Here is a 26,073-nt window from a genome sequence, read left to right as displayed (position 1 = left end):
GGAACAGACCGACCCAGAACACGCTGGAGGAATTATATCCCTGGAGCTGGTGGATGTGTCTGGGCACAGGGCTGTCTGGGCTCCTCTGTTGAGGCTGCTGAGTCAGGGGTCCGGGTCCATGTCGTGGGGTCAGACCCAGACCCGGACCCAGATCGTAAGAGGACAGTATGGTATGGACCCGGGACAATGTAAGATGAGTGATTGATCCCCATGCAGCTGTATTTCAGTATGCTTCAGACTGTGAGTATGTGAGTTTTACCATAAATTAGCGGTGCTGACAGTGTCTTTGACTCTTTGTCTTACATTCTTGGTACATTGTTTTGCCCCTTGCAAAAGGTAACATCAATACGAACGCAAGAGTCGGGACTTGTTGTAAAATAAAATATAAATTATCAGTCTGTGTTGTTCTGTTCTGGGTGAGGCCATGAACTTATTGAACGGCCCTCGTAGGGTAAAATTCACCTCGCTGTTATTTTGCCCACCAAACATCACTGTCAATGTGGCTGAGGCAGCATGTGGGGTTGTCTCTATGTCGTGTTGGCATCTCAAGTGCCTTGCGATGTTTGACGCTCCCCCAGCGACCTGGATCTCTTTCCCACACAGTCTGCACTTTGCTTTAGGTAATTACTTATATTTTCAGGAAAATGTATTTTGACATGAGAAAAAAATCAGTGGAAAAAAAATTTGAGGAGTTTTATGAGTATGAATGTTTGGAAGGTGACAAAGTTTTCTGCCGTCAATCTGGGTTAATTTTATAAACTCTCATAAATAAACTAAATTTATTCCAAATACATTGATATTTGACTATTATATTATTTATGTCATATTCTAAGCACACATCGTTTAAAATTTTGGAGAAAAAAAAAAAAATTTAATATGATTTTTGATCATCCAAATATCAGAGAACCATAATTTTTTATACTTACACATAGCTCTTTTATATATGGATATTGTAATATTTTCTGCATTTATTCTTTTCAGTGTTTTGTTGTTTCATAGAACTAAACAACTGTTCAGATGTTTGAGGTGTCACTAAAGCTAAAAATATTGGCGTCAAAGTCGCTGTTTTGCTTGACATGCCTCTTTGCACAAAAAGCTAATTTTCTCTGTTTTCTGGTCAAAAACAGGTGTTTATGCTGAAACCACCCTATGTTCTACTGCCGATTACTGAAGAACTTAAAGGGCTAGAAACAGACTTTTTCTTCCTGATGAAAGAAGAGAGTCTACACTTTCTTTTGATAGTTTCAATGTTTATGTAGTCATATGACTCAATGTTCTGTGGGTCTTGAAATATCAGTCAAAATGTTCCAAAATGCTGGCAGTTTGGGGCTCTCTGCTCTGAAAATGGCTGGCTGCCAATGAGTTAATAGCAGAGGCAGGACTAGGTCACACATGTGCAACAAATAGTCAGTCTCAACTCTCACCATTCAAGCAAGGTGAGCTTCTATGATGAAAGTGAGTAAGTCAAGTTGAGTCGCAGTTAAAGGTTAAGCTTATTCAAGTCATTAATCAGGTAAAACAAGTCATGTCATATAAACTTCGAATAACCTGTCCTAAATGCAAAGCTGAGCCCTTGATTACAATCTTCTTAAATGAACAATGGTGAGTGGTGCTCTGAAATTCAAATACAGACAATCCATCCATCCATTTTGTGAACTGCTTATTCTTCATGAGGGCTGCGTGTGAGAGACTGCTTTTGCTTGCTCGCCATCTTTGTTGCTTTGGAATTTCCATTCCCACAATGCACTTCGCAACAAATTTTCCAAAAAGGCCAAGTGACATTTTGGTTTGTTATGTATATAAGTGGACTGTGTTTATGATGGGGTCATCTTCAAAGTTGTTCACCGTGAGGGAAGTGATTCAGCTGCGTAAGCACAGAAAGTCAAATGCATTACCAATAATTAGGCTATCACTTGGGTCCACTCCTTTTTCAAAACAGAAAAAAATTGGTCGAACCTGCAGATTCTAACCCACAGACTGCATTAGCATTGCAAGCAAGGGTGAGATTGACCTCTACCTGATGTGGAACCGGATGTGGAAACCGGGAGGACCGGGGGGGGGGGTGAGAAAACCGGAGAAAATGCCTATATAAAGATATGCTTTTATGTCAAATATTTGAGTATAGTTTTAATTTATTCCAATTTTAATTTTATATACCTAATATTTGGAACCAATATTCACTTTTAAAAGTTTTTGAAAGGGGTCAATAAGCATCTTTGTGTTATTTATGCAATAAATTATATACATTTTTCAAATTGAATTTTATATTGCACATACTTAATGTCATCATCAGGAGCCACCACCACTAGCGGTAAGCTACCGGGCCGGGAGCCACCACCACCAGCGGCCAGCTAACGGGCCAGGGGCCACCACCACCAGCGGCCAGCTACCGGGCCAGAAGCCACCACCACCAGCAGCCAGCTGCCGGGCCAGGAGCCACCACCACCAGCGGTAAGCTACCGGGCCAGGAGCCACCACCACCAGCAGTAAGCTACCGGGCCAGGAGCCACCACCACCAGCGGCCAGCTGCCGGGCCAGGAGCCACCACCACCAGCGGTAAGCTACAGGGCCAGGAGCCACCACCACCAGCGGCCAGCTACCGGGCCAGGAGCCACCACCAGCGGCCAGCTGCCGGGCCAGGAGCCACCACCACCAGCGGTAATCTACCGGGCCAGGAGCCACCACCACCAGCGGTAAGCTACCAGGCCAGGAGCCACCACCACCAGCGGTAAGCTACCAGGCTAGGCCAGGAGCCACCACCACCAGCGGCTAGCTACCGTGCCAGGAGCCACCACCACCAGCGGTAAGCTACCAGGCCAGGAGCCACCACCACCAGCGGTAAGCTACCGGGCCAGGAGCCACCACCACCAGCGGTAAGCTACCGGGCCAGGAGCCACCACCACCAGAGGCCAGCTACCGGGCCAGGAGCCACCGCCACCAGCGGCTAGCTACCGTGCCAGGAGCCACCACCACCAGCGGTAAGCTACCAAGCCAGGAGCCACCACCACCAGAGGCCAGCTACCAGGCCAGGAGCCACTACCTCCAGCGGTAAGCTACCGCGCCAGGAGCCACCACCACCAGCGGCTAGCTACCAGGCCAGGAGCCACCACCACCAGAGGCCAGCTACCAGGCCAGGAGCCACCACCTCCAGCGGTAAGCTACTGCACCAGGAGCCACCACCACCAGCGGCTAGCTATCAGGCCAGGAGCCACCACCACCAGAGGCCAGCTACCAGGCCAGGAGCCACCACCTCCAGCAGTAAGCTACCAGGCCAGGAGCCACCACCACCACCGGTAAGCTACCAGGCTAGGCCAGGAGCCAAGCTAATACAGGAGACACGGCAACGAAAAAGCTTGCAGAAGACATGGAAGAAGTTAAGAAGTCTTTGAACTTTATGTCTGAGGAGCTAAGCAAGGTGGCAAAACAACAGACGGGACTACTGGATTTAATTGAGGAAATGCGGAAATTGAAGGCGGTGATCACGGAAATAGACAAGAAAATAGACGAACTGGAAAGAAGAGTTGAAGATCTGGAGCAGTGCATAAGGATGGATGATCTAATGATAACAGGACTAAAGACAAACCATTGCACTTATGCAAGCATCACAGCAGGTGACAAGGACGATGAGGATGCATCAAACACTGAATTACACTCTCTGGAGGAACAAGTTATTAAGTTTTTAAACAGCAAAGACATTCCTTTACACCGTAAAGATATAGCTGTTTGTCACACCTTACCCCAAAAACAGAGCAAGAGGCCAAACATTATCATTCGTTTGGTGAGCAGAAAACAGAAGATTGAAGTGCTCAAGCACGCAAAAAAACTTAAGGGCACAGGGGTGTACATAAATGAAAATTTAACAAAGAGAAATGCTGCAATTGCAAGACAAGCAAGAATCTTAAAAAAGGAAAAAAAAATCCAAGACACATGGGTAAGAAACTGTAAGGTAATGATAAGACTAAATGGTACTCCTGAACGGGCCAAAGTTGTTGTTGTTATTAGAGACATAACTAAGCTTGATCAATACAAATGAAGATGAAGAACAAAGTACAGAGGTGGACCAGTGGAGATATGTCAAATCAGATTTTGTTGTGATGGAGCTATGAGGTCAGATTCTGTTGGGGACTGAAATATGAGAATGTGTGAATACACTGAATTTAAGTCTTTTGACTTTCAAGATCACAAACCCTATGTTTTAGAGAATGATATTGATCCAGAGACCCACTTCTACTACAGCATTAAAACAACATGTGAATATTATTCAGAAGACAAGTATGAGTCTAAAATGAAGGGTTTTTCAGTGATTCACTTTAATAGCAGGAGTCACTATAGCAATTTTGATCAAATTAAAGATTATTTGCAAAAATTCCAGCATAAATTTAGTGTAATAGCAATTTCAGAGACTTGGCTGAGTGATGAGAAAGAGTTACATGATGAATTAGAAGGATATGAGATGTTTTGACAAAACAGAGCCAATAAAAGAGGAGGGGGCGTGGCCCTATTTGTATTAAATCATTTGAAATGTAAGATAAATGGTGATTTGACAATTGCTATAGAAAATCTGATGGACTGTGTAACGGTTGAAATTAAGATGGAAAAACACAAAAACATATTTCTTAATTGTATTTACAGGACACCAGGGTCATGTATTGAGAAATTCAATAAGGAGATTACTGAGTTATATGAAAAATATTGTGATAAGGTGATTTTGGTTTGTGGTGACTTTAACATTGAGCTACTGAAATAGATTGAACATGCAAAAACAGCAGAATTTGTAAATACTATGTTTAGTTTGAGTTTTCACCCTGTAATTACAAAGCCAAGTAGAATCACATTGGAAAGCACAACATTGATCGATAATATTTTTTACAAACATTATTGATGGTGAAATAACGAGTGGTCTATTTCTGACTGACATAAGTGATCATTTGCCAGTTTTTATAGAACTGGAAATGAACAACAAATTACCTTTACCCAACTATAAGCAAAAACCTTGTCTGGTTAGAACAAAGTCACCAGAAGCAATTATGGCCTTAAAGGAGGAACTCATAAATTATGACTGGCATGACGTTTATGTAGATGATGTTAATGAATCATATAATGCTTTCCTAGACATATTCCTGACATTGTACAACAGACATTGTCCTGTGAAAGAATATAGACAAGATTTTAAAAAGAATAAGAAACCATGGTTAACTAAGGGATTGGAAAGGGCTTGTAAGAAGAAAAACAGGCTCTATAGGGAATTTCTGAGGCACAGAACGAAAGAAAAAGAGAATAAATATAAAAGATACAAAAACAGATTGACAGCAATTATAAGAACACATAAAAAAGCCTATTATGATAAGTTGTTAGAAATACACAAAAATGATATTAAAGGTACTTGGAGAGTGTTAAATGATATGATTAAAAAAAGTAATAAAAAGAATTTTGCTACATATGTTGTTAAAACTGGTGACACTGTGGTGGAAAATATAGAGGACATCGTGAACATATTTAATGATTTTTTTTGTTAATGTCGGTCCTAATTTGGCAAAAGATATTACCAAGTGGGAAAAGGATGATAAAACCTTTGATTTTGCTATTGAAAACAATAATTCAATGTTTCTTGGTGGAGTTTGTGAAAGTGAAGTGTTGGAAGTGGTCAGGAAATTTAAAAATAAAAAATCTACTGATAGAAATTCCATTGATATGTCACTCATAAAACAAGTGATGAACAGTATCCTTCAACCATTCACTTATGTATGTAACAAATCATTTCAAACAGGCACTTTTCCAGAAAATATGAAAATAGCTAAAGTGACTCCGATTTATAAAAATGGTGATAAGCACATGGTGTCAAATTATAGACCGGTGTCACTGTTACCACAGTTTTCTAAAATTCTTGAGAAACTGTTTGTAAAGAGGTTAGATGACTACATAGACAAACATAGGATATTAAATGATCACCAGTACGGATTTAGGAAAAACCGATCAACATCTTTAGCAGTAATGGAATTTGCAGAAACTATAGCAACAGCGGTGGATCAGAAACAACATACTGTTGGTGTTTTTATTGATTTAAGGAAAGCATTTGACACAATTGATCACTCAATATTACTCCGGAAATATGAAATGTATGGTATAAGAGGTGTGACGCAAAACTGGTTAAAAAGTTATTTACAAAATAGGTCTTAGTATGTATCAATTGGAAATACAAATTCACAACTTAGAAAAGTAACATGTGAGGTCCCACAAGGTTCAGTTCTGGGACCCAAGTTATTTATACTTTATCTAAATGATATTTTTATGGCATCTAGTAAGTTAAAATTTACAATATTTGCAGATGATACTAATTTGCTTTATTCGGGAGTAAATATGAAACAAATATTAGAAACTGTGGAAAAGGAATTGAGCAAGTTAAAAAAATGGTTTGATGTTAATAAGTTATCACTTAATGAAGATAAAACAAAATTTATGGTTTTTGGTGGTGCTAGGGCATGTGATGATATAAAACTGAAAATTAATGAAATTGAAATTGAAAGGGTGTATGAAACAAAATTTTTGGGAGTGATTATTGACCATAAAGTCTGTTGGAAACCACAAATAGAATATATCAAACGCAAAATGTCCAAAGCTGTTGCGATTCTTTATAAAACTCGAGACTTGTTAAGCAAAAAATGTTTGCATATGTTGTATTGTTCACTTGTAATGCCATATATGTCATACTGTGTGGAAATATGGGGCAATGTGTATAAAACTAATTTAGACCCAATAATTAAACTCCAAAAAAAAGCTATTAGAGTCATAAACAAAGCTGGTTATCTCCAATCAAGTAATCCACTTTTTGTAGAATCTGGTTTACTAAAATTTCTTGACATTGTATATTTAAAAACAATGGAATTTATGTTTCGCGTTAAAAGTAAACTCCTTCCTTTTTGTATTCAGAAAATTTTTAAGTGAAGAGAAGGACATTATAATTTAAGAGGGATGTTTGTGTTTGAAAAATGTAAAGTAAGAACAAATGTTAAATATCACAGTGTTTCAGTTATTGGTGTCAAGCTATGGAACGAACTGAAGGATGAAGTGAAATTGTGTAGCTCACTGTTGAGTTTCAAAAATAATTTAATTGGTCAAATTATGAAGGGCTATGAAAGTAATATGATAACAAAATAACTTACTACACTGAATGTAGTATAATTTAAGTTTAAGTATTTATCTGCTGCAACTTAAGGTGTGGACATGGACTAAGGATGTAAATGGGAGAAGCAGAAATAAGCCTCCGGCTTCAGCTTCTTCCTTTTTCAGTTACAAAATGTGTTAATTTTATGTTTGTTTGGGTTTTTTTTTATATGTAGGTGTTTTATTTTGTTGTTTTTTTTTAATATGTATGTGTTTTGTATTTTGTATTTAACTGAAATAAACATTCATTCATATTTTTTGTGTTTCTTGGCCTTTTGTGTTGATATTGTAGGTTAAAGTGAAAAAGTAACAGGCAGATGAGATAGATGAATAAAGAACATTTCTTTATATAGTATATAAAGGCAAAATCAAAAGTACTCAAAAATGGCCAAAACAGGCTCAGACCCCTAAGGGTTATTGCCAAAAAAAAAATGCAGATAGGAAAAAGACTGATGACATGTGATGTACTTCTGAGTAGGGCTGCACGATTGATTGATTTTAAATCGAAATCGGATATTTTTAATTAGGGCGATTTTTAAAAAAGGGAAATTGTACAATCAATTTCATCTCTCGTGCCTCCAGGCCGCGCGCCTCCGGGCCGCACTCTTGCGGGCTACCATAGGCTCTTCCTCCTATCCGTGACAGCGTCTGTCACAGAAGTCTGTGTAATGACCGGACATTAAATGTGTTAATGATCCCGCAGTATTTATAGCAATGTAAGCCGTGGCTTCACGCACGGATCCTGCAACTGAAATATAACTGCATCCCTCCAGCGTGTCCTGGGTCGGTCTGTTCCACGCACGGATCCCCCAGTTTAAATAGAACCCCATGGGGATCACTCATATTACGTGGTCCACACATGCACGACTGATGCCTGTCACTGACTTACAGTGGTATCACTTCTGTGGGCCCAGATACCCCAAAAAGAAAAAAAAAAAAAAAATAATAATAATAATAATTAATTCAGTCCTCTTACTTGCTAAATTTTTCATTCACAACGGTTTTCTGTAACACAAAACCAAATATTATTATTTATTTTTTGAAAGATGTTGAACTTTATTTAAAGCTGTTAGATAAATTTGGAAACAAAAAGACTATAAAAAACATCAGTATTTGCTCTGATTTGGACATTGTACTATAGTGTATTCCCCCTGTCAAACTTATGTTATTTTCTTGTTGTATACATTGTTTGTATACTCTACTTCATGCAATAAAGATTTAATTAAGAAAAAATAAACTTCTGTGGGTTCATCACATGATACCATCACAGATTTGAGGTCAGAGCAGTGCCTTGCATTGTGGGCTGCTCACGAAAACGACATGCTGACTTCTGTTGTCTTTTGTAGTTTTACCCCAAAATCGAAATCGAAAATCGAGTTTTTAGAGGAAAAAACAAAATCAGGATTTTTTTTTTTGCCAAAATCGTGCAGCCCTACTTCTGAGAGTGGGTTTTTTGGGGGTACCATCATACCATCTATATTATAAAAGCGAAGTGGCCTCTGTGTGCATGTATGTACGTGTGTATGGGAACTCACACAAAATCCAGAAAGAGCTGACTGCTGCAGTTTGGCACACTTAATGTATTTTTGGTCAAGGAACAGACTAGTAAATATGGCAAGTTAATAGCACCAATATTTTGGGAGATAATAGTAATTCTGGAATACAATCACATTGCTATTGCCAGACCGCTTTGGTGGTGACTGCTGGACAAATGCCGTGCAGCATGCACGAATACACAATAGAATACAAACTACCACATGTAGAGCCCGTGGATCCCCACTAGTCAGCGCCCTAGTCCATTTAATAATTCTGGACTTCACTTGTAAGTAAGTAAAGAAGTAAAATTTATTTATAGAGTACTTTTCACAGACAGAGTCACAAAGTGCTTTACAGTGCAAAGTACAAATAAACAGTACAAATAAAATACAATTAAAATACCATTAAAACACAATAAAATACAGTTAAAATATGATAAATATATACAGTGCAATCAGTTTGTAGAAGCCTTGATTCAGTTGGGAAATTAAAAAGCTTGCTTGAACGGGAGTGTTTTGAGGTGTTTTTTAAAACTCTACAGAGTCCAATCACCGTAGGTGTAGAGGCAGGTCATTCCAAAGACACGGTGCTACAGCTTTAAAAGTCCTGTCACCCTGCGTGCTAAAACAGGTACAAGGAACCATCAGCAGGTGCTGCCCTGAAGATCTCAGGCTACGAGCCGAGCTGTAGGGCTGAATCAGGGCAGCAATGTATGCAGGGGCCTTGCCATGTAAAGCCCGGAAAGTTAGCACCAGAATTTTAAAATGAAAACGATATAGTATAAGGAGCCAATGGAGTGATTTAACAATGGGTGTGATGTGGGCTCTCCTGTTTGTGCAGGTCACAAGCCTTGCAGCAGAGTTCTGGACAAACTGTAGACGAGCCAGCTCCTTCTTGCTTAAGCATGTGAACAGGCTGTTACAGTAGTCTAAGCGAGAAGACACAAATGCGTGGATGATCATCTCAAGCTCACTGATGGACACCATGGATCTCAGTTTGGAGATGTTGCAAAGTTGGAAGAAACAGTTCTTCACCAGGTGTTTGGAGTAGTGGTCTAAAGACATAGTCTGGTCAAAGATGACACCCAGATTCCTCAGTTTGGTCTTCACCAAAGAGCTCAGGTCACCGAGGTGCTGTTTAATCCCTGAGATAGCACTGTCCGGGGCAATAATGAGGGTCTCCGTTTTGATGGAGTTCAGTTGGAGGCTGTTATCATTTAGCCACTACTTTAGCTCTGACAAGCAGTTGGTTAAGGAACTCAGTTTGTGGGGCTCAGAAGACTTACAGGAGCAGTACATCTGGATGTCATCCACAAGCAAATGATAGGAGATATCACTATACTGCTGGATAATGTGGCCAAGGGGGAGGACATACAGCAAGAACAGGACTGGCCCCAGGACAGAGCCTTGGGGCACACCACACAGTAGATCCACTGAGTCAGACTGGATGTAATTGATTGACACACTGAAGCTTCTGCCAGTCAGGTAAGAGGAGAACCAGTCTAACACAGGACCTGACATCCTTACCAGGTCCCTTGTAATCCTAAAGTCTTAACTACATGAGAACATTTTTGTCTTTCCTCATTCATTTTGAGATGGACATACATCTCTTAAAATACAAATTAATAGAAGCAGAAAGTTCAGTGGTTTGATGAGATTAAAGTAAAAAACTCAAAAAGATGAAAGTCAAGAGGAAGGTTTAATCTGGACAATCAAGGGCAACATAGGAGTGTTTGAAAACAGATATTTTGTTTGGACAACATTTTGTTCATATACATCTTAGCAACTCCAAAACTAATCCAATGTGGAAGTATCTTATAAATTGTAATACCACTGATGGTCAGTAAGTGCTGCTTTCTAAAAATATATTTTAAAAAATTTACAGGGGTCACTGCTGTCTTAATTTTATTTGGACTCTGATAATTAATCTGGTGGTCCATTTTTTAATTACTTCAAATAGAAGACTTCAATGTCTGCCATAACAGTATTGCACTAACATGTTTGTATGACAGCTCACTTGGGTGCTGAGTAAGCGTCTCAAACTTTTTATTCATTTAATAAAGCACATTTTTTCTCGACGGAGGGCTTAACTGTAGTTAAAGGTGGGATGCAAGATGTTTTCCTGGAGCATTTTTTATTATATTGGTTAAAATCCCTTTCACACCCCGATTACAACCAATCAATTAAATGCTCTAACACAAAAATAAAAAAAATTTAGTCATCTGTGGAACGGACAGGACTGAAAAACACCATCAAATCATTTTGAGCGCTCAATCAAAATGATTGAACGGTGATATGTCTATCAAACTCAATTGCTATTTGTCCCTCCCCCATCTGCATACCCCTCTTTGTGCATGAATCATGCATTCTCAGCAGTTTGGAGCAGAGGTTGCGCTAGACATTTTTATTGTCCGTCATTTTGACGGACAGGGTCGTAAAAATTCCGTCATAACGTATTATTATCCGTCATTTCAAATTTTTATTTTTTTAATGATAAAAAGATATATTTAGTAGTACTTAATGTTCAAAAACATTTCAATGATGCAGCAACTGTAGTTGCTGCTGGCTGATAAACCAACGTGATATCACGACTCGCATAATTATATACGCCACTTATAATTGGTGTGTTATGCACTGAGGGTTAGGGTTCAGGTTATATGAACCAGAGATCTACGCACAAATTGACATGCCATCAAATAACACATGAAAGGTAGAAAATGCGCACATATAGCACACCAAATGCCACTGGCGTATTCCTTGCTTTTCCGTCATCCTCCACCGCATCCGTCCCTCTTTTTTCACCACGTTTATTAATGACATCGAATTTAACTGGGTTTTCTAAAATAACTAAGGAGACTCGGCTGTCTTCACAGTTTGCGCAAGAAAAGTAGCATCTAATTTTGGCTAAAGTCAGCAAAACAACAACACAAGACTGAACACTGACTGATTAATGTTCACACTCACTATCAACTGGACAGGGGTCTACTACAGGTGGACTAACGGTGAGTCATGTGACAGAAGTACCGCTGTTGTATTCAGTGTAGTTGTGAACAGTGGTGCTGTTGGTTCTATACAGGTGGATGCTGTTATGGACTGTCTGATGCCTCGTTAAGAGAGACAGACAGACCAGCGATTCTGCGAACAGGTTCTGTTCACAGTGTTGTGTGAAAACTTTCTTTGGTAGTATGAGACTGGTGTGTGTTCCTTTAAAGTGCGAGAGCGGTGTGTGGTGCGTGCGTGAACGTATGGTGTGAGTGGTCGAGCAAGGTGAGGGAGCAGCAGTTTTGAGTATGAGTGTGTAAGAGGACAGAAGGAAAAAGTGTACAAACATCGATATACTGTGCATAAATAAAAGCTGCTGTCTTCCACTACCGGCAAGGGAGTTAACCCGACATCGGCCCTGGAGGAAATCTGCCCTGTGCTCGCTGACTACGGTCGGACGAGCCAAGCAGGAGAGGTTAACAGTAGATTACCCTCAGTATTTGAATCTGTCAAAATGACGGACGGCCTTCAGAATTTTCCATCATTTAAAAAAAAAATCTGTCAATGACGGAATATTTTCGGTTAACGCGACCTCTGGTTTGGAGCACTTGTACAGGAAATGAAGCCAGAGCCCGAGTTTGGCTATATTAGGTATATTAGGATGGAAAGTTCACCGGAAAACTGTTTTGTCACCAACATAAATTCCTAGGAAATGTAACATTAGCCAGATAGGTATGAATTGGGGCTGTTCTGTAAGAGCGGAGGTATTGGAGGAGACTGAATGAGGTATGCATGGATCAGGGCCGCCGGGGCCAGGGCAGCTGGAGCTGGGGCCGCCGAAGCTGGGGCCACCGGAATCGGGGCTGCTGGAGCCGGGGCAGGAACTTATGGCTCCAAAAAGTACACCATAATGATGGCCAGAATGCAAAATACTGGCTTCAAAATGGCAGGTCAGAAACCATTCGGAGACATAAGACTTCCTCTGTTCACCAAATACAGTCTGTGGGACAAACGCTTTCTCAGTGGGGTTAAGGTCACATCATATCTTTCTTCAAGTAATCCTTTAATTATTTTAGGCCAGACCACGCCCACTTGCTTTGGACAGCCTTGTACAATGGTTAAGGTCCACCAGCTTTTAAAATGTGCATAACACTATGGATGGACATGTTAATATGGTTAAAATGTGATACATTTGGAGGGAAACCTACATAATTTACTGCCTTCAGGACATTAACTTAATTTTGATGATCATCGCCCACACAATATGCTGTACTAACCTTTGCTTACATCATCACATATCACTGAGCCCATGACCCCAATCATCCATTACACAGCTTCCTGTGCAAAGTAGAGCCTGATGAATATGGGATTTTCGGGGCCAATGCAAATACCAACATTGGGGGCTAAAAAAAAGCCGATATCCATTATATCGGGCGATAAGCGATATTGGCCGATAACCAATAGATTGGCCGATATATGAAATAAGAACATTGATCTACACAGGAAATAATAATCTGATATCAGCTAATTGGGGACAGGTGGATTAACAGTTACATTAATCTTTGTTAATCTCACGAAGATAATTTACATAACCTTCAAACGGTGTATAATAGTCTTATACTAGACTAGTATGTGACCTGTGGGGAAACACAGGTTGTAGATGTGGTAGTTTTCATGCTGGGGAGAGCAGACTATTAGTGGTCCAGTGGGTCCAGCGGAATTAGTGGTCCATCCTTGTCGGAGCTTGTATGTGTGTGTGTGTGTGTGTGTGTGTGTGTGGGGGGGGGGGTGATAGCGTGATTGTCCTAGCGGAAGTTAAAGTGAAACTGACAGGCTTCACTGTTCCTCTAACTCTCCGGGCATCACACACACAGAAGCAGCGAGTGACAGAATCTCCACAGCAAAAAACTTGATAAATCTGTTACATATTGGCTGATGTTGATTAATCAGTGATACGCTATAATCAGCCCAATTAATCAGCCAGCAGATTAATTGGTCGGGCTCTAGTGCGACACCCCGTTTTCTCGAGCATGGCAGAACTCTAATTCAAAAATCTGCTGCTAAACTGATTTGAATTGTTTCTGTAACAGTCACAATAAAGACCAATTCTACAAACAACAGTGTATGTTGTTGTTAGATCTTGGATAAGGCTTAAATGACACTGACAATGGTATGCATGGAGCACATTAAACTGATGACAGAATTTTTGGTATTTAGGTACAGTTGAGTACATTTGTCAGAAACGGTAGTACTATATCTGGTGCGATAAACTACTGTCTTTAACAAAGCCAATTAATTACATGGAATTAATTGGACTTAATTTAATTACAGTCAACTGATAAAATTTGAGCTATTTACTTCTCAACAGCTTCCAGGTCTGGAACATATAGTACAGTACAGGGAATGCCTCACAGTTACAAAGCACTTGTCTGTACTTATACATATAGTTTGGTTTTACCATATGAGACATGGTGTTCGCCTGGGGTGACAACAACCCTGATATGCAGCCAAAGTTGTCCTGACAGCACAGGGACATGTAGTCTCCCACAATTCTTCCTGCAGGCCTTGGCAGAAGCCAAAAGCACTGGGCCTCATTCCCACAGCAACAGCAGCAAATGAGGCATTAAGTTGCATATTATGGAAGTGTGGAGGTGGACTTAGTGTGCAGAAAAAACGGACTCCAGAGAGCAATTGGAAGAAAAATAAGAAGCTTCTACAATCCTTCTTACCCACATGTCTACTTCTTCATATGCCCCATGAATTATTCTGTTTACCCAGTCATTTCTCTTTACTCTATCTGCCTATTTTTGTTCTCACATGCTGAAAGAAAAGTTGTACATTTTCTTTTGCTAAGAAAGTTTCTCAAACTCCACCATTTTCTTTGGGTGGGTTCCCATTCGCGCAATGTATTTTCATATTTTGAGGGGGCGTGGCCAAGTCATTTTTCAATATTTTTAAAATTCTTCTTGCTGGAAAATTCTACTTTTCCACAGTGTAATTTTCAGTCTGTGTACCATTAGTGGAACACAAAGAGTTTTTCAGCAATAGAGTCGTTGTACCAAAACCCCATTCATTTGAATGGAACAGTTTTAATGTTGTCATGGCAACACAATTTTAAATAGGGGTGTGACCTCATTGACTTTTTGTTTCAGTTTGACATGACAGATGTGTGTGTCAATTTTATTTTTGCCTATGTTAAAAAAAAATTTTCATTCCCATTCAAAAACTGTAGGGGGCGTCAGAGAGCCATTCTACGAATCATCTTTACGATTTACATATCATCGTGTTCAGGTTGTCATTCTGCACAAATGTTACTTGGGTCCAACTCAATCTGACAATGTCTGTGCGAGATATACACACTTCTATACTTCTAAAAATGGCCGGTTCATTGTGAGGTCATCACAGCCACGCCCATCATTTAATCAAAAATGTAAATGGTAACTTTTGATTAAACGTGTGTAGGTGATTTTCACCCAGTTTGGTCGAAATTGGATGTAAACCCTATACACTCAATACACACGAAGCAATACACACTTAATTTTTTTTAACAGGAATCCATTCAGCTCTGTGCTGTGGTAGCTGGAAGTTTGTTTTCCAGAAGGTTTCAGCCTCTTAGAAAAGCAATCTATTTGTTTGTTTTTATCTAGTCATATCACCTAACACCAGTAACCTGAATTAACAATAATTTGATATGAAATCCATTCTTCAGATGAAATTTCCAGTGTTAAAAAGATGGATTTGTCCTGTAAATGTAGGTGCTCACTGGATTTTAGTGGTTTTCTTCTATTTTCCTCAGACCTATTTCTGATATATATATATATATATATATATATGCATTTCAGTTGACCTGATGCAACAGAAGTCAATTTTCATAAAAGGGTTTGCAACACAAATATGTCCTAGTGTGATGGAATAACATAAATATAGTAATCATTTATAGATTGTCACCATGTCACAGAGGACACTGCTACTTGTTAATCCAGACAAGTATATTGTGTATTTCGTATGCTTGTTATGCTTTTTAAACAATAATTAGGAATTTCTTGAGGATGGTGGGCCATGAAGTCCAAGGAGATAAATAGACTGTAAAAACTGTTCACCACAACAAGCAGGAAGATGCCAGTAGCTGTGGGATTTAGGTGTTAAAGGTAAAGATTTTAATTCAAACTGTTTGTAGTAAACAGTTTTTTTTTTTTTTCCTTTATGTTAGCCAGTCATATGTAACTGAATGCCTAAAATGTCATTTTGCAGTTTACCAGAAGGGTTTCTCAACAATAGAGACATCACAAGCATCCAGACAAATCCTGCAGAGGTTTTAAAGGCTCAATGGGAAGCAGCATGTGCCCTCCCACAGGTGGGAGGTCTGTGGAAAGAAACATGAAGCCACCACGGATGGGATAAATACAGACACCAAATTTCCCTCACAAGATCAAAATAGTGTATATAGTGTATATATCAAATAAAGTTGACTTGATTTGAATGTAATGTTTCTTCTGTTGTCCCATGTTCAATGTGTCGAGTATCACAAAGGTGAGGTGTGTTACCTGTAGTAGGAGCTTTATTTAATAGAAGCTATAAGTGTCTAAATGAGCTACCTTCACCCATATTCATATGATTAAGTAAATAATGGTGTTTATGTAGTAGGAGCTTTATTTAATAGAAGTTATAAGCCAGTCTAAATGAACTACCTTTACCCATATTCATATGAATAAGTAAATAATGGTGTTTCTATAGTAGGAGCTTAATTTAATAGAAGTTATAAGCCTGCATAAATATGTTACCTGTTGTGGGAGCTTTATTTGATAGAAGTTATAAGCCTGTCGAAATGAGCTTCCTATACCCATATTCATATGAATAAGTAAATAATGGTGTTTTTCTACAGTAGAAGCATTATTTCATTTTCAAATAGGCGTGTCGAAACATAAGGTAGCATGTTTTGACGGGGTAGCATCAATCGATAGACGTCGCTGTCGATATAAGCTACTGGTAGCTGCTCGACGGAGCAGGATGGCTTGATACGTGCGCGAAGCAGGGAGCACAGCTCGGTTCTGAGTTTTGTAAGCGAAACCAGTTCCATGATCCTCAAAGGGAACTGATTCCGACATCCTTAAAACGGAACGGGTTCCTTAAACGGAGCTCCAGCCTGGATCAGCCACTACTGGCCCACTGACTGAGAAAATCAGAGCCGAATTTTTATTTCATCATAGTACAGTATAAAATTAGTTTTTAAAAATTGGCTCTGTTTTTCCTAATTAACGAGATACTGTTTTCTAAAAAAAAAAAAAAAAAAAAAAAAAAAAATTAAATTCAAAATTGTTTATTTTTCCCCAAGTAACGACTACTTCCGGGTCAGACAACTTAACTATATTTAAAATAGCAAAATCGGATGAAACGGTTGTTATCCGTTTTTTCCATTTTTCATTTGAGCACAAAATCGAGAAATGGAAAAACAAACCGTTATCCGTTTTTCATTCTGGTTTTGAAAATGAAAAACAAAAAAACAAGTCATTTTTTTGTTTTTTCATTTTTGGTTTTAAATTGAAAAACGAATGAACGAATGATACACGGATTGATAAGCTTGGTCTCTCTGGGAGAAAAACAAAGATTCTTTTGCGTACAATGGGACAAGAACAGGTAGTTGACAGTCATATTGCTTCTTATTTGGAAGTTGCTGGATTGGACAATGACATGTATTGTGAAATACCAAAGTTATTTGTACAAAATAGGGTGCCTGTTGACAAAAGCAACATCCCACAGCAGCAAGACTTGGAAAAATGGCCTCACTTGAAGCATATTTGTTTACCAGAAATAGATGCAGATGTGGGGATTCTGATAGGCATGAACGTTCCTAGTGCTTTGGAGCCCCTGAAAGTTATTAGGAGCATGAATGGAGGGCCATACGCTGTCAAGACGGCGTTGGGTTGGACAGTAAATGGGCCACTTGGTGGATGCAGTGGTAGTCCTGGGTGTCAATCAGCAGTTACAGTTAATAGAATTTCAGCCATCACACTTGATGAGCTCTGGAACAAACAGTTTAACACAGACTTCCTTGAGAACAACCAAGATGAACTGCTGGGGATGTCAAGGGATGATTGCAGGTTCCTGGAAATGGCTGAAAGGTCTGTGAAACTGATTGATGGTCATTACAGCATTGCTTTGCCTCTTAAAGACAGAAATATCAGTATGCCTAACAACCGCACAACTGCAGAACAACGCATTTTTAATCTGAAGAGGAGGTTTGAAAGGGAGCCATCATTCCATAAGGACTACATTGCATTCATGAATAATCTCATGTCAAGTGGATTTGCAGAGAGTGCCAGACACAGATTTGGAACGCAGTGATGGCAAGGTTTGGTATATCCCTCATCATGGGGTATACCATCCTCAGAAGAAGAAGATGCGCGTTGTTTTTGATTGTGCAGCATCATTCAAGGAAGCCTCACTTAATGCACATCTCCTGCAAGGACCAGATCTCACAAGCAAACTGATTGGTGTTTTAACCAGGTTCAGAAAGGAACCTATTATACTGATGTCTGACATCGAGGCTATGTTTCACAAGGTTCGAGTGCCAGAAGAGGATGCAGACTTGTTACGTTTTCTATGGTGGCCCAATGGAGACTTTAGCCAGCGTTTGGAGGAGTATAGGATGGTTGTCCATCTGTTAGGGGCTACATCTTCCCCAAGCTGTGCTAATTTTGCTCTCCGGAGGTCCGCCACAGATAACAAAGACCTCTTCAGCCAGCAGGTGATTGAAACCATCATGCACAGTTTTTATGTTGATGACCTCCTTGCTTCAGTGGCCTCAGAGCAGCAAGCTATATGCCTGTATAAGGACCTAAGAAGGCTATGTGCTAAAGGAGGCTTCAATTTAACCAAGTGGACCAGTAATAGTCGCTGTGTGCTGGCAGCAATACCAGAGGAAGAAAGAGCAAAAGAAGTTAGAGACCTAGACCTGGATCAGGATATTTTACCAGTGGAGAGAGCACTGGGAGTGCAATCGTGCGCAACCTTTCCAGATCGACCATTGACCCGAAGAGGAATCCTTTCAATTGTCAGCTCATTCTATGATCCTCTTAGAATCTTGTCTCCTGTGATTTTTACAGCTAAAAGGATCCTACAAGATCTGTGCCGCAAAGGGTTGGGATGGGATGACACTATAGCACCATCTGCTGCCGAGGAATGGACAGGCTGGGTGGAAGAGCTACAAACATTGGATGGCTTCAACACCAGCAGATGTTTAATACCTCCCAACTTTGGAGAAATAGCCACAGCCCAGTTACATCATTTTGCAGATGCAAGTGAAGAGGGATATGGGACCGTCACCTACCTCCTGTTGCACAATCACCAAGGTCTTTCACACAGTGCCTTTATAATGGGAAAATCCAGGGTTACACCTTTAAAGCCTGTGACAATCCCACGTATGGAGCTGACAGCAGCTGTGGTGGCTGCTCGCATGGACAAATTGTGGAGGAGAGAGCTGAGGATGAACCTACAAGATTCTGTTTTCTGGTCAGACAGTACCTCTGTTCTAAAATATATAAAGAATGAAACTACAAGGTTTCGTGTCTTTGAAGCTAACAGAGTCACAGAGATTCTAAAGACATCTAATCCATCTCAGTGGAGGTATGTGTCTACAAAACACAACCCTACAGACCTTGTTTCCATCTTTTTTAAAGAATGAAAGAATCTTAAAGAATCTTTTTTAAAGAATGAAATGTGGATGTGTGGTCCCCCATTTCTCTTAGAGCCAAAGGAAACCTGGCCTGCTGATCCATATGACTTGGGGGGGCTTCTGTTCGGAGATCCAGAAGTCAAGGTATCTGCAATTGTTTCTGTGGAACAGAAGGAAGAGAATGCTGTGACATGTTTGATAAACCGCAGCTCCTCCTAGACACGTCTCTTAAGAGTGATGGCCTGGATACTAAGACTTAAGGCCTTGTTATTAGAAATTAGGGAGAGGAAGGAAGTAAATGTACACTTTCCTGCATCAAATGTAAAGCAGCACAAGGATATTAAAATGAGATGTGGTCATCTCTCATTGGAAGAAATCAAAGCCAGTGAATTAGAAATAATTAAGTTCTGTCAGAGACAAAAATACTCAGAAGAATTTTCTTACCTCCAAAGGGGTGAGAGTGTGAGAGGAAACAGTCACATGTACAAGCTCAATCCAATAATGGATGATAATGTTTTGAGAGTTGGAGGTCGGCTTAGTGAGGCGGCCATGCCTGAAGAGTCTAAACACCCAGCTGTAATAGCTAAAGATCTTCATATCTCCGATCTCATCATAAGCCATATTCATCAAGAGGTCGGCCACGGTGGTAGGAACCATGTGTTATCAAGGTTGTGTGAATGTTTTGGATTCCCTCTGCCAGCGTTGCCAAAAGAAGGATCCTATCTAGATGTGTTGTCTGTCGCAGGTTACATGGAGCTGTAGGTCAACAACAAATGGCGGATCTGCCTGTCGACAGGATTTCACCAGATGAACCTCCCTTCAGTTATGTTGGGATAGATTATTTTGGACCTTTTGACATCAAGCGTGGAAGGAGTCTGGTTAAAAGATATGGAGTCATCTTCACTTGTTTGGTGATAAGGGCGGTGCATATTGAAGTTGCTTCATCTTTGGACACAGACTCATTTATAAATGCACTATGATGCTTTATTGCAAGAAGAGGAAAGGTTAAGGAGCTCCGCTCAGACAATGGCACTAACTTCACTGGCGCAGAGTGTGAGTTAAAAAGAGCTATTGAAGGATGGAATCTGGAACAGATCAATGACACACTCTCATTGAAAGGAATCAAATGGACCTTTAATCCTCCTACCGGATCACATCATGGTGGAGCATGGGAGAGGTTAATTCATTCCATCAGAGGGGTTCTTAATTCCACTTTGAGAGCACAAAGTTTGGATGAGGAGGGACTCCAAACGGTTCTCTGTGAGGTTGAATCAATTCTCAATAGCAGACCTCTTACAAAGAAGTCTACAGATCTAAATAACTTGGAAGCATTAACACTGAACCATCTTCTGCTTCTCAAAACCAAGCCCTGTTTACCACCTGGTCTGTTTCACAAGGAGGACAGTTATGCACGTCGCAGATGGAAGCAAGTCCAATATATTTCTGATTTATTTTGGAAAAGGTGGACTAAGGAGTACTTACCACAACTGCAGGAGCGCCAGAAGTGGACAAAGGTCAAGAGGAACTTCATTCCTGGGGACACTGTGCTAATAGTGGATGATTCTGCACCTCGGAATTCCTGGATCATCGGAAAGATCACTGAAGCAGTTACTGACAGAAGAGGATTAGTGAGGCAGGTCCAGATTAAGACCCGGACCAGTACTTTTTGTAGACCTGTGACCAAGATCTGCCTTCTACAGGAGTCTGCACAGTCTTGAAGGCTGTTTTGACTTATTTGACTTGACTGAGTGAATCAGGACATGTGCTGGAAACCTCTGTCCTAGACATGACTTGATTTGACTTAAGAAAACTGGATCAAGATCTATGAACTGTATACATACGATGGACACTAGTAAAAGAAGATATGTAAGAAAAGGGAGAAATGTAAATTGTATGTCTTCTGTCTTTCTACGTGGGTCATGTATTTGTAATTATTACTGGGGTAAGTGTAATAATTATGGGGCTGGAATGTAAGTGCCAGATAATATTTTCTTTGTCACATCTGGGGAGGAGTTACTGAGGGTGGTACTTATGTCACTGACGTAGTAAAATCAGCTGTTTTACCTGTTTGAATGAATGAACTGAGGGGGTGAGGGGGTAAGGTCATACTTTTGCTGACCGCCGCCAAAGTATACTGTCTAGGGTGTTTTTTAAATATTACTGGATTATTTCACTATTTGTTTTTTACCTTTAATAAACATATGGACATTACTCTGGAGCTCACTTCCCCTTTTTTATTGTTTAGCAGCGCGTCCGGCAGAAAAAGATTTTTTCCCTCGCTTAGCTTCTTGGCGACATTGTTTTGTAAAAGTCGCCCCAACAATGATAACTGTGATGATTTTGGTCACAATAATCGTGATATGAAATTTTCATATCGTTGCATCCCTAATTAGCAGTCAATTTAAGTTTATAATAATTACATCCATGCATTCTCTGTGAATATGCATATCATTAATAGACATAACTAATTGATTTATTTTGTCTTTATTTTATAGTTTCACTGTCAATCTGCATGACGTCAAGTATGTACATTAAAGCTGCAAACTTCAACATATCTTGCATCGACAATTCAGAGTTTAGCTTGCTGTCTAGCTCAGACTAAGTACAGACGTCTTAGCAAGGACAGTACAATTATAACTCCTATTATTCTGCCTCTGCTTGTGTGCGTGCAGCGATTAGCTCGGCAGATAGACTACAGGTTTCCCAAGAAAAGCCGGACGCCCAAAACTTCTCTCCAAATCTTTTACTTGAGACTCACTGTAAAACTGCAACATACATACAAAATATGTCTCAGTTCTGTTCATTGCCTTAGTACATTTACATGTCATTATACATTTAAATGAATGGGAAAAAGACCGCTAGCTAGATGCTAACTTGAATGGGAAAATCCACAGACACGCTAACAATTAGCATTTACAGATTAATTTAAGATTTACAATGTCTTTTTGTCCAGCAACACTGCCAGAGCGGTGCAAGTCAAACTGAACATGCTTTACTATTGCTCTAACTCTACACTCCGAGTTAACATTCCTAGAACGACTGGTTTCCATGTTCCACATTGGTAAGTCTCCATCAACCAGATGGTCCAGGCAGCCAGTTCCTCCACACTGCAGGATCGAGATTGAGGCTGGTAGGACCTCCCCCAGAGAGGTTTTCCCCACCCTTCCTCTGCACCCCTCCTGTGCCAGAACTGTCGCGAGAGAGAGGGAGACGCCCTGTCTCCCCCAGGGGCCCGCAAGACGGAGCCAGCTGCACCTCAGCATCGGCGGTACTCAGTTCAGGTGCTCATGGTCCTGCTCTGAAAAATCTATCTCATCCACTATTAATTGAGAACGCTAAATTAACATAAAATCGATCCAAAATCATCAAATCATCAAAAAAATTTTATCCAGCCCTAGTCCTCAGTGCATCTCTATAAGATGAGTCTGTCAGTCAGTCATTCCAATTTATACTGCAATATCTCTATTTTTATTATTTGACAAAATCTCACAATATTTGGCTCAAATGCTTGCTTGGACAGAGAGCTGAACTGAAACAATATTGTCAGCCAAAAGAAAAACTTAAAAGATCACTGTTACCTCATGTTTCTCCATTCTTAAGAATATTATATCACCAACATGATTTGAGTTTTTTTTGTTTTGTTTTGGTTTTTTTTTTTTAAATTTAGTACAAACTTTTATGTGGGCTGATTAGAATTTGGTGGCCAAAAGTCAAGGTTAATAAGAATTTTGGGTGTAAGTGCTAGAAACGGAAAAAACTGCATGAACAGATTATGAGTGGATACATCCAACAAAGTTAGAACGTTTAAATGTTCACACCTCATATAAACATAACATGATGTTCAGCTTGTTTTGCACACAAACAGCTGCTAGTAGTATCCTTTAAAGGCCTACCATAGGGCAAAGAATGTGTGGACGTCTGCAGTTTCCACTGGTAAGGTTTTACCATGGCAGGCAGTGATCAGCTCGTGCATACTATATAACTAATCGCCATATGGTGTCCTGCAGTATCCGGATCCACTCCTCCTGCAGAGCCTGGACCAACCCACAACTAGAGGTGTTCTGTGGTGACAGGAAATTCCTGCCCACAAATCACACTGGGTGATCCAAATGAAACCTGCTCTCGTCCGAGAACAGCACACCAGCTCAGTGCAGATGGGTCCATCTCAGGTGTTTTCTGGCCCATCTTAGTCATGTCTGTTGTCAGGCTCTTGAGAGGACATTACTCCAGAAAGGCCTTCAGACTTGGAGGTTGGCTTCATGCAGGCGGCGACGTACAGTTGGGCTGCTTATCCTGGGGGAGTGCCTTCCAGATGCCTCATGTGCTGTGTGAGTGGAAGGGAGAAACCAGTCGCTTAGGTGCTACAACTGGATATGGCAATCTTGGTGGAGTGTAGTTACTCTTTCGCGGCCTAGGCATGGTCTGTCCACAACAGTGTCTGTGTTATTATGCTGTTCCACCAGATTTTGGATTGCGGGTTGTGCACAGCCCATACACCTTACCACCTTGCTGTAGGTCAACCCAGCCTGCACCATCCCAAGGCCCTCAGATATTCTTCACGTGACAGACGTGGCATTTTGACATGCACTGGAAAAACACTAGTGGCCTTTTTAGGCCCTATATAAAGGCTTTCAAAGGCACTACTCAAACTGTACAGATTCATATTGTTTATTGCTCAAAATGCATGTGGTCCATTTTTCTGAAGAGGCCCCCCAGATGTGCAATGAAGATGTACCAAATTTTTTACCTAAAAGTTTTTAATGACTGTTATTAACTGTACTTGTTTCACTCAGCTGTTTTTAAAGGGGTGACAGGACAATTACAATGATTATGCAAAATAATCATGGGTGGCTGAAATAATCGCAATGTGGCAATTACCTAATAATGGTGATATGTTTAGCTATGACACATTAGATGGAGGCACTAAAACAAAGTAAACCAGATGCAAACTGTACTGAGGGCAAAGCGGTGATGTACAAAGAAGCACAGCCTGTTCAACTGTCAGAAAATCCACTTCTCCAAAGGAGGAAACAATGCAAATAAGACCTTTTGTCCTTCAAGTAAAGTGATGCATATGTGTTCCTAGTCAACATAACTCCTGATACTGTCACATCACAAAGAAGTTACCATCCTTCATAAGATGTACAACAGCTTTTCTGTATCTGACTTTGCCTCATTTTACAGTATGTAAGTGGTTCAAATTGATTGAATATGAGCCAAAAGCATCAAACTCTATAATACAGCAATTCTGAAAGTCAGAAGATCAAAACCAAAAACACACAGGGTTCAACTTCCTGATTCATAAGCAAATCATGTGTGTCTCAGGATACCATGCACCTGTGTGTGTGTGTGTGTGTGTGTGTGTGTGTGTGTGTGTGTGTGTGTGTGTGTACACCAGCAAAGCAAACAGAACAGAAAGCTAACTTGACACACTTTCCTGGCAGCAAGTGATACGTGGCAGTATATGTCAAGTTTTTCCCCAAGCTTTTAACAGATAAGTTTATCTCAGAGAAAGTGAGGTGGAAATCTTTGAATAAAAAGGATAACAAACATTAATATGTAAACCTGATACTTCCTGCGTATTTAAAATCATTTTCATTTGTGTGGCAAGTCATTCTTTTGGCTGAGTTCATGAGAGGCCTTTTAAACATTAAAGTGCATTCGAATATATATAAAAACAATAGTATATTTGACAATTGTTAAATGTAAAAAAAAAAAAAAAAAACTATATTCAGCTGTATGTATTTAAACCTGTTACTTAACATTCTCGCAGCCCTCAATGATCTGTGAGAGCCCTATAATGTACTTGGATGTATGATGTAGGGTAAAATGTAGAGTCTAAGACTCTACAGCTCAAGTCACTGGTTGGTTTAGACGTGTTTAGGTCACCCAACAAAATAAGTCACCAAGTTTATGTTTCTGTGCACAAAACCTTTCCTATTGTTAACTTGATTAGCTAATGAATGGAAAAAAAAACATTTTTCATGCAAATTTGTGTGAAGCTAAACGATGAGTGGTGTCATAAATACACTTTCCATGTAAATATTCCCGTAAGGCCAAGAAGAGAGCACTGCCAAGGCTAAACCAAGTGACCACAGATGGCTTTGTTTCAATTTTACATAGTAAATAGAGCTACCGTTATTTCACCAATGCTAGAAATCAGTCACGTGTACACTGTACATGGCAGCACTGTCATTTCATTTAATATCCCTGCTAAAACCACACTGACCATAATAATTAACGTACTTTATTAAGACATGTCAACAGTGAACTGTTGAGTTCGAGTTGTCAATCATGCTAGCAGCCCTTGAGTCCTGAAACAGAACCAAAAATAATATCTGAAAGTGAGCTCACCTGGACTCTTGAGGTTGTATTTATTCTCCATGTTACCCGACATATGAAACTTTTTTGTGGGGAGGCAGTTGTTGTAGAGTTTCTCTTGTTCTGTCGTTAGCTAATGCTACGTCGAGGCTATCCAACTCTGACGTTAGCTTCAGTTAGCAGTCCGACTAGGTTAGCTTGATTCGGTCCTAAAATGAATACACATCAGCCGAGTGGTGCGCTCTCTGCTGCTCCGGTATGTCACCAGGACTGAGGGTGTTTGACTGCAGACATTGAATACATATTCGAAACTTGATTAATAAGTTATCAGCAGTTTCCTTTTCGAAACTGTTTGTTAAATATTATCCGCGTGACGTCATTTCTGGGAACGTAAACAGGAAA

The 26,073-nt window shown here is 40.1% G+C and overlaps 1 protein-coding gene across 2 annotated transcripts in view; it reads right to left on the bottom strand.

Annotated features, from left to right (window-relative positions):
- ube2j1 (ubiquitin-conjugating enzyme E2, J1) overlaps window positions 1–26,059 on the bottom strand; it is a 105,021-nt gene extending 78,962 nt beyond the window's left edge. Inside the window, exons 1-2 of one of the 2 annotated variants that reach the window (XM_030127811.1) lie at window positions 25,705–26,059; window positions 20,833–20,929 (exon numbers count right to left, since the gene is read on the bottom strand). In XM_030127811.1, coding sequence (XP_029983671.1) covers window positions 20,833–20,881 — 49 coding nt within the window. In that variant the 5' untranslated portion in view covers window positions 20,882–20,929; window positions 25,705–26,059. The remainder of the gene's footprint in view (window positions 1–20,832; window positions 20,930–25,704) is intronic. The other variant, XM_030127812.1, reaches the window with a different exon arrangement.
- Between the last annotated feature and the right edge of the window lie 14 nt (window positions 26,060–26,073).

Source organism: Sphaeramia orbicularis, chromosome 24 (assembly GCF_902148855.1).
Source record: "Sphaeramia orbicularis chromosome 24, fSphaOr1.1, whole genome shotgun sequence".
Taxonomy (NCBI): domain Eukaryota; kingdom Metazoa; phylum Chordata; class Actinopteri; order Kurtiformes; family Apogonidae; genus Sphaeramia; species Sphaeramia orbicularis.
This window is presented reverse-complemented; position numbering and strand designations above follow the sequence as displayed.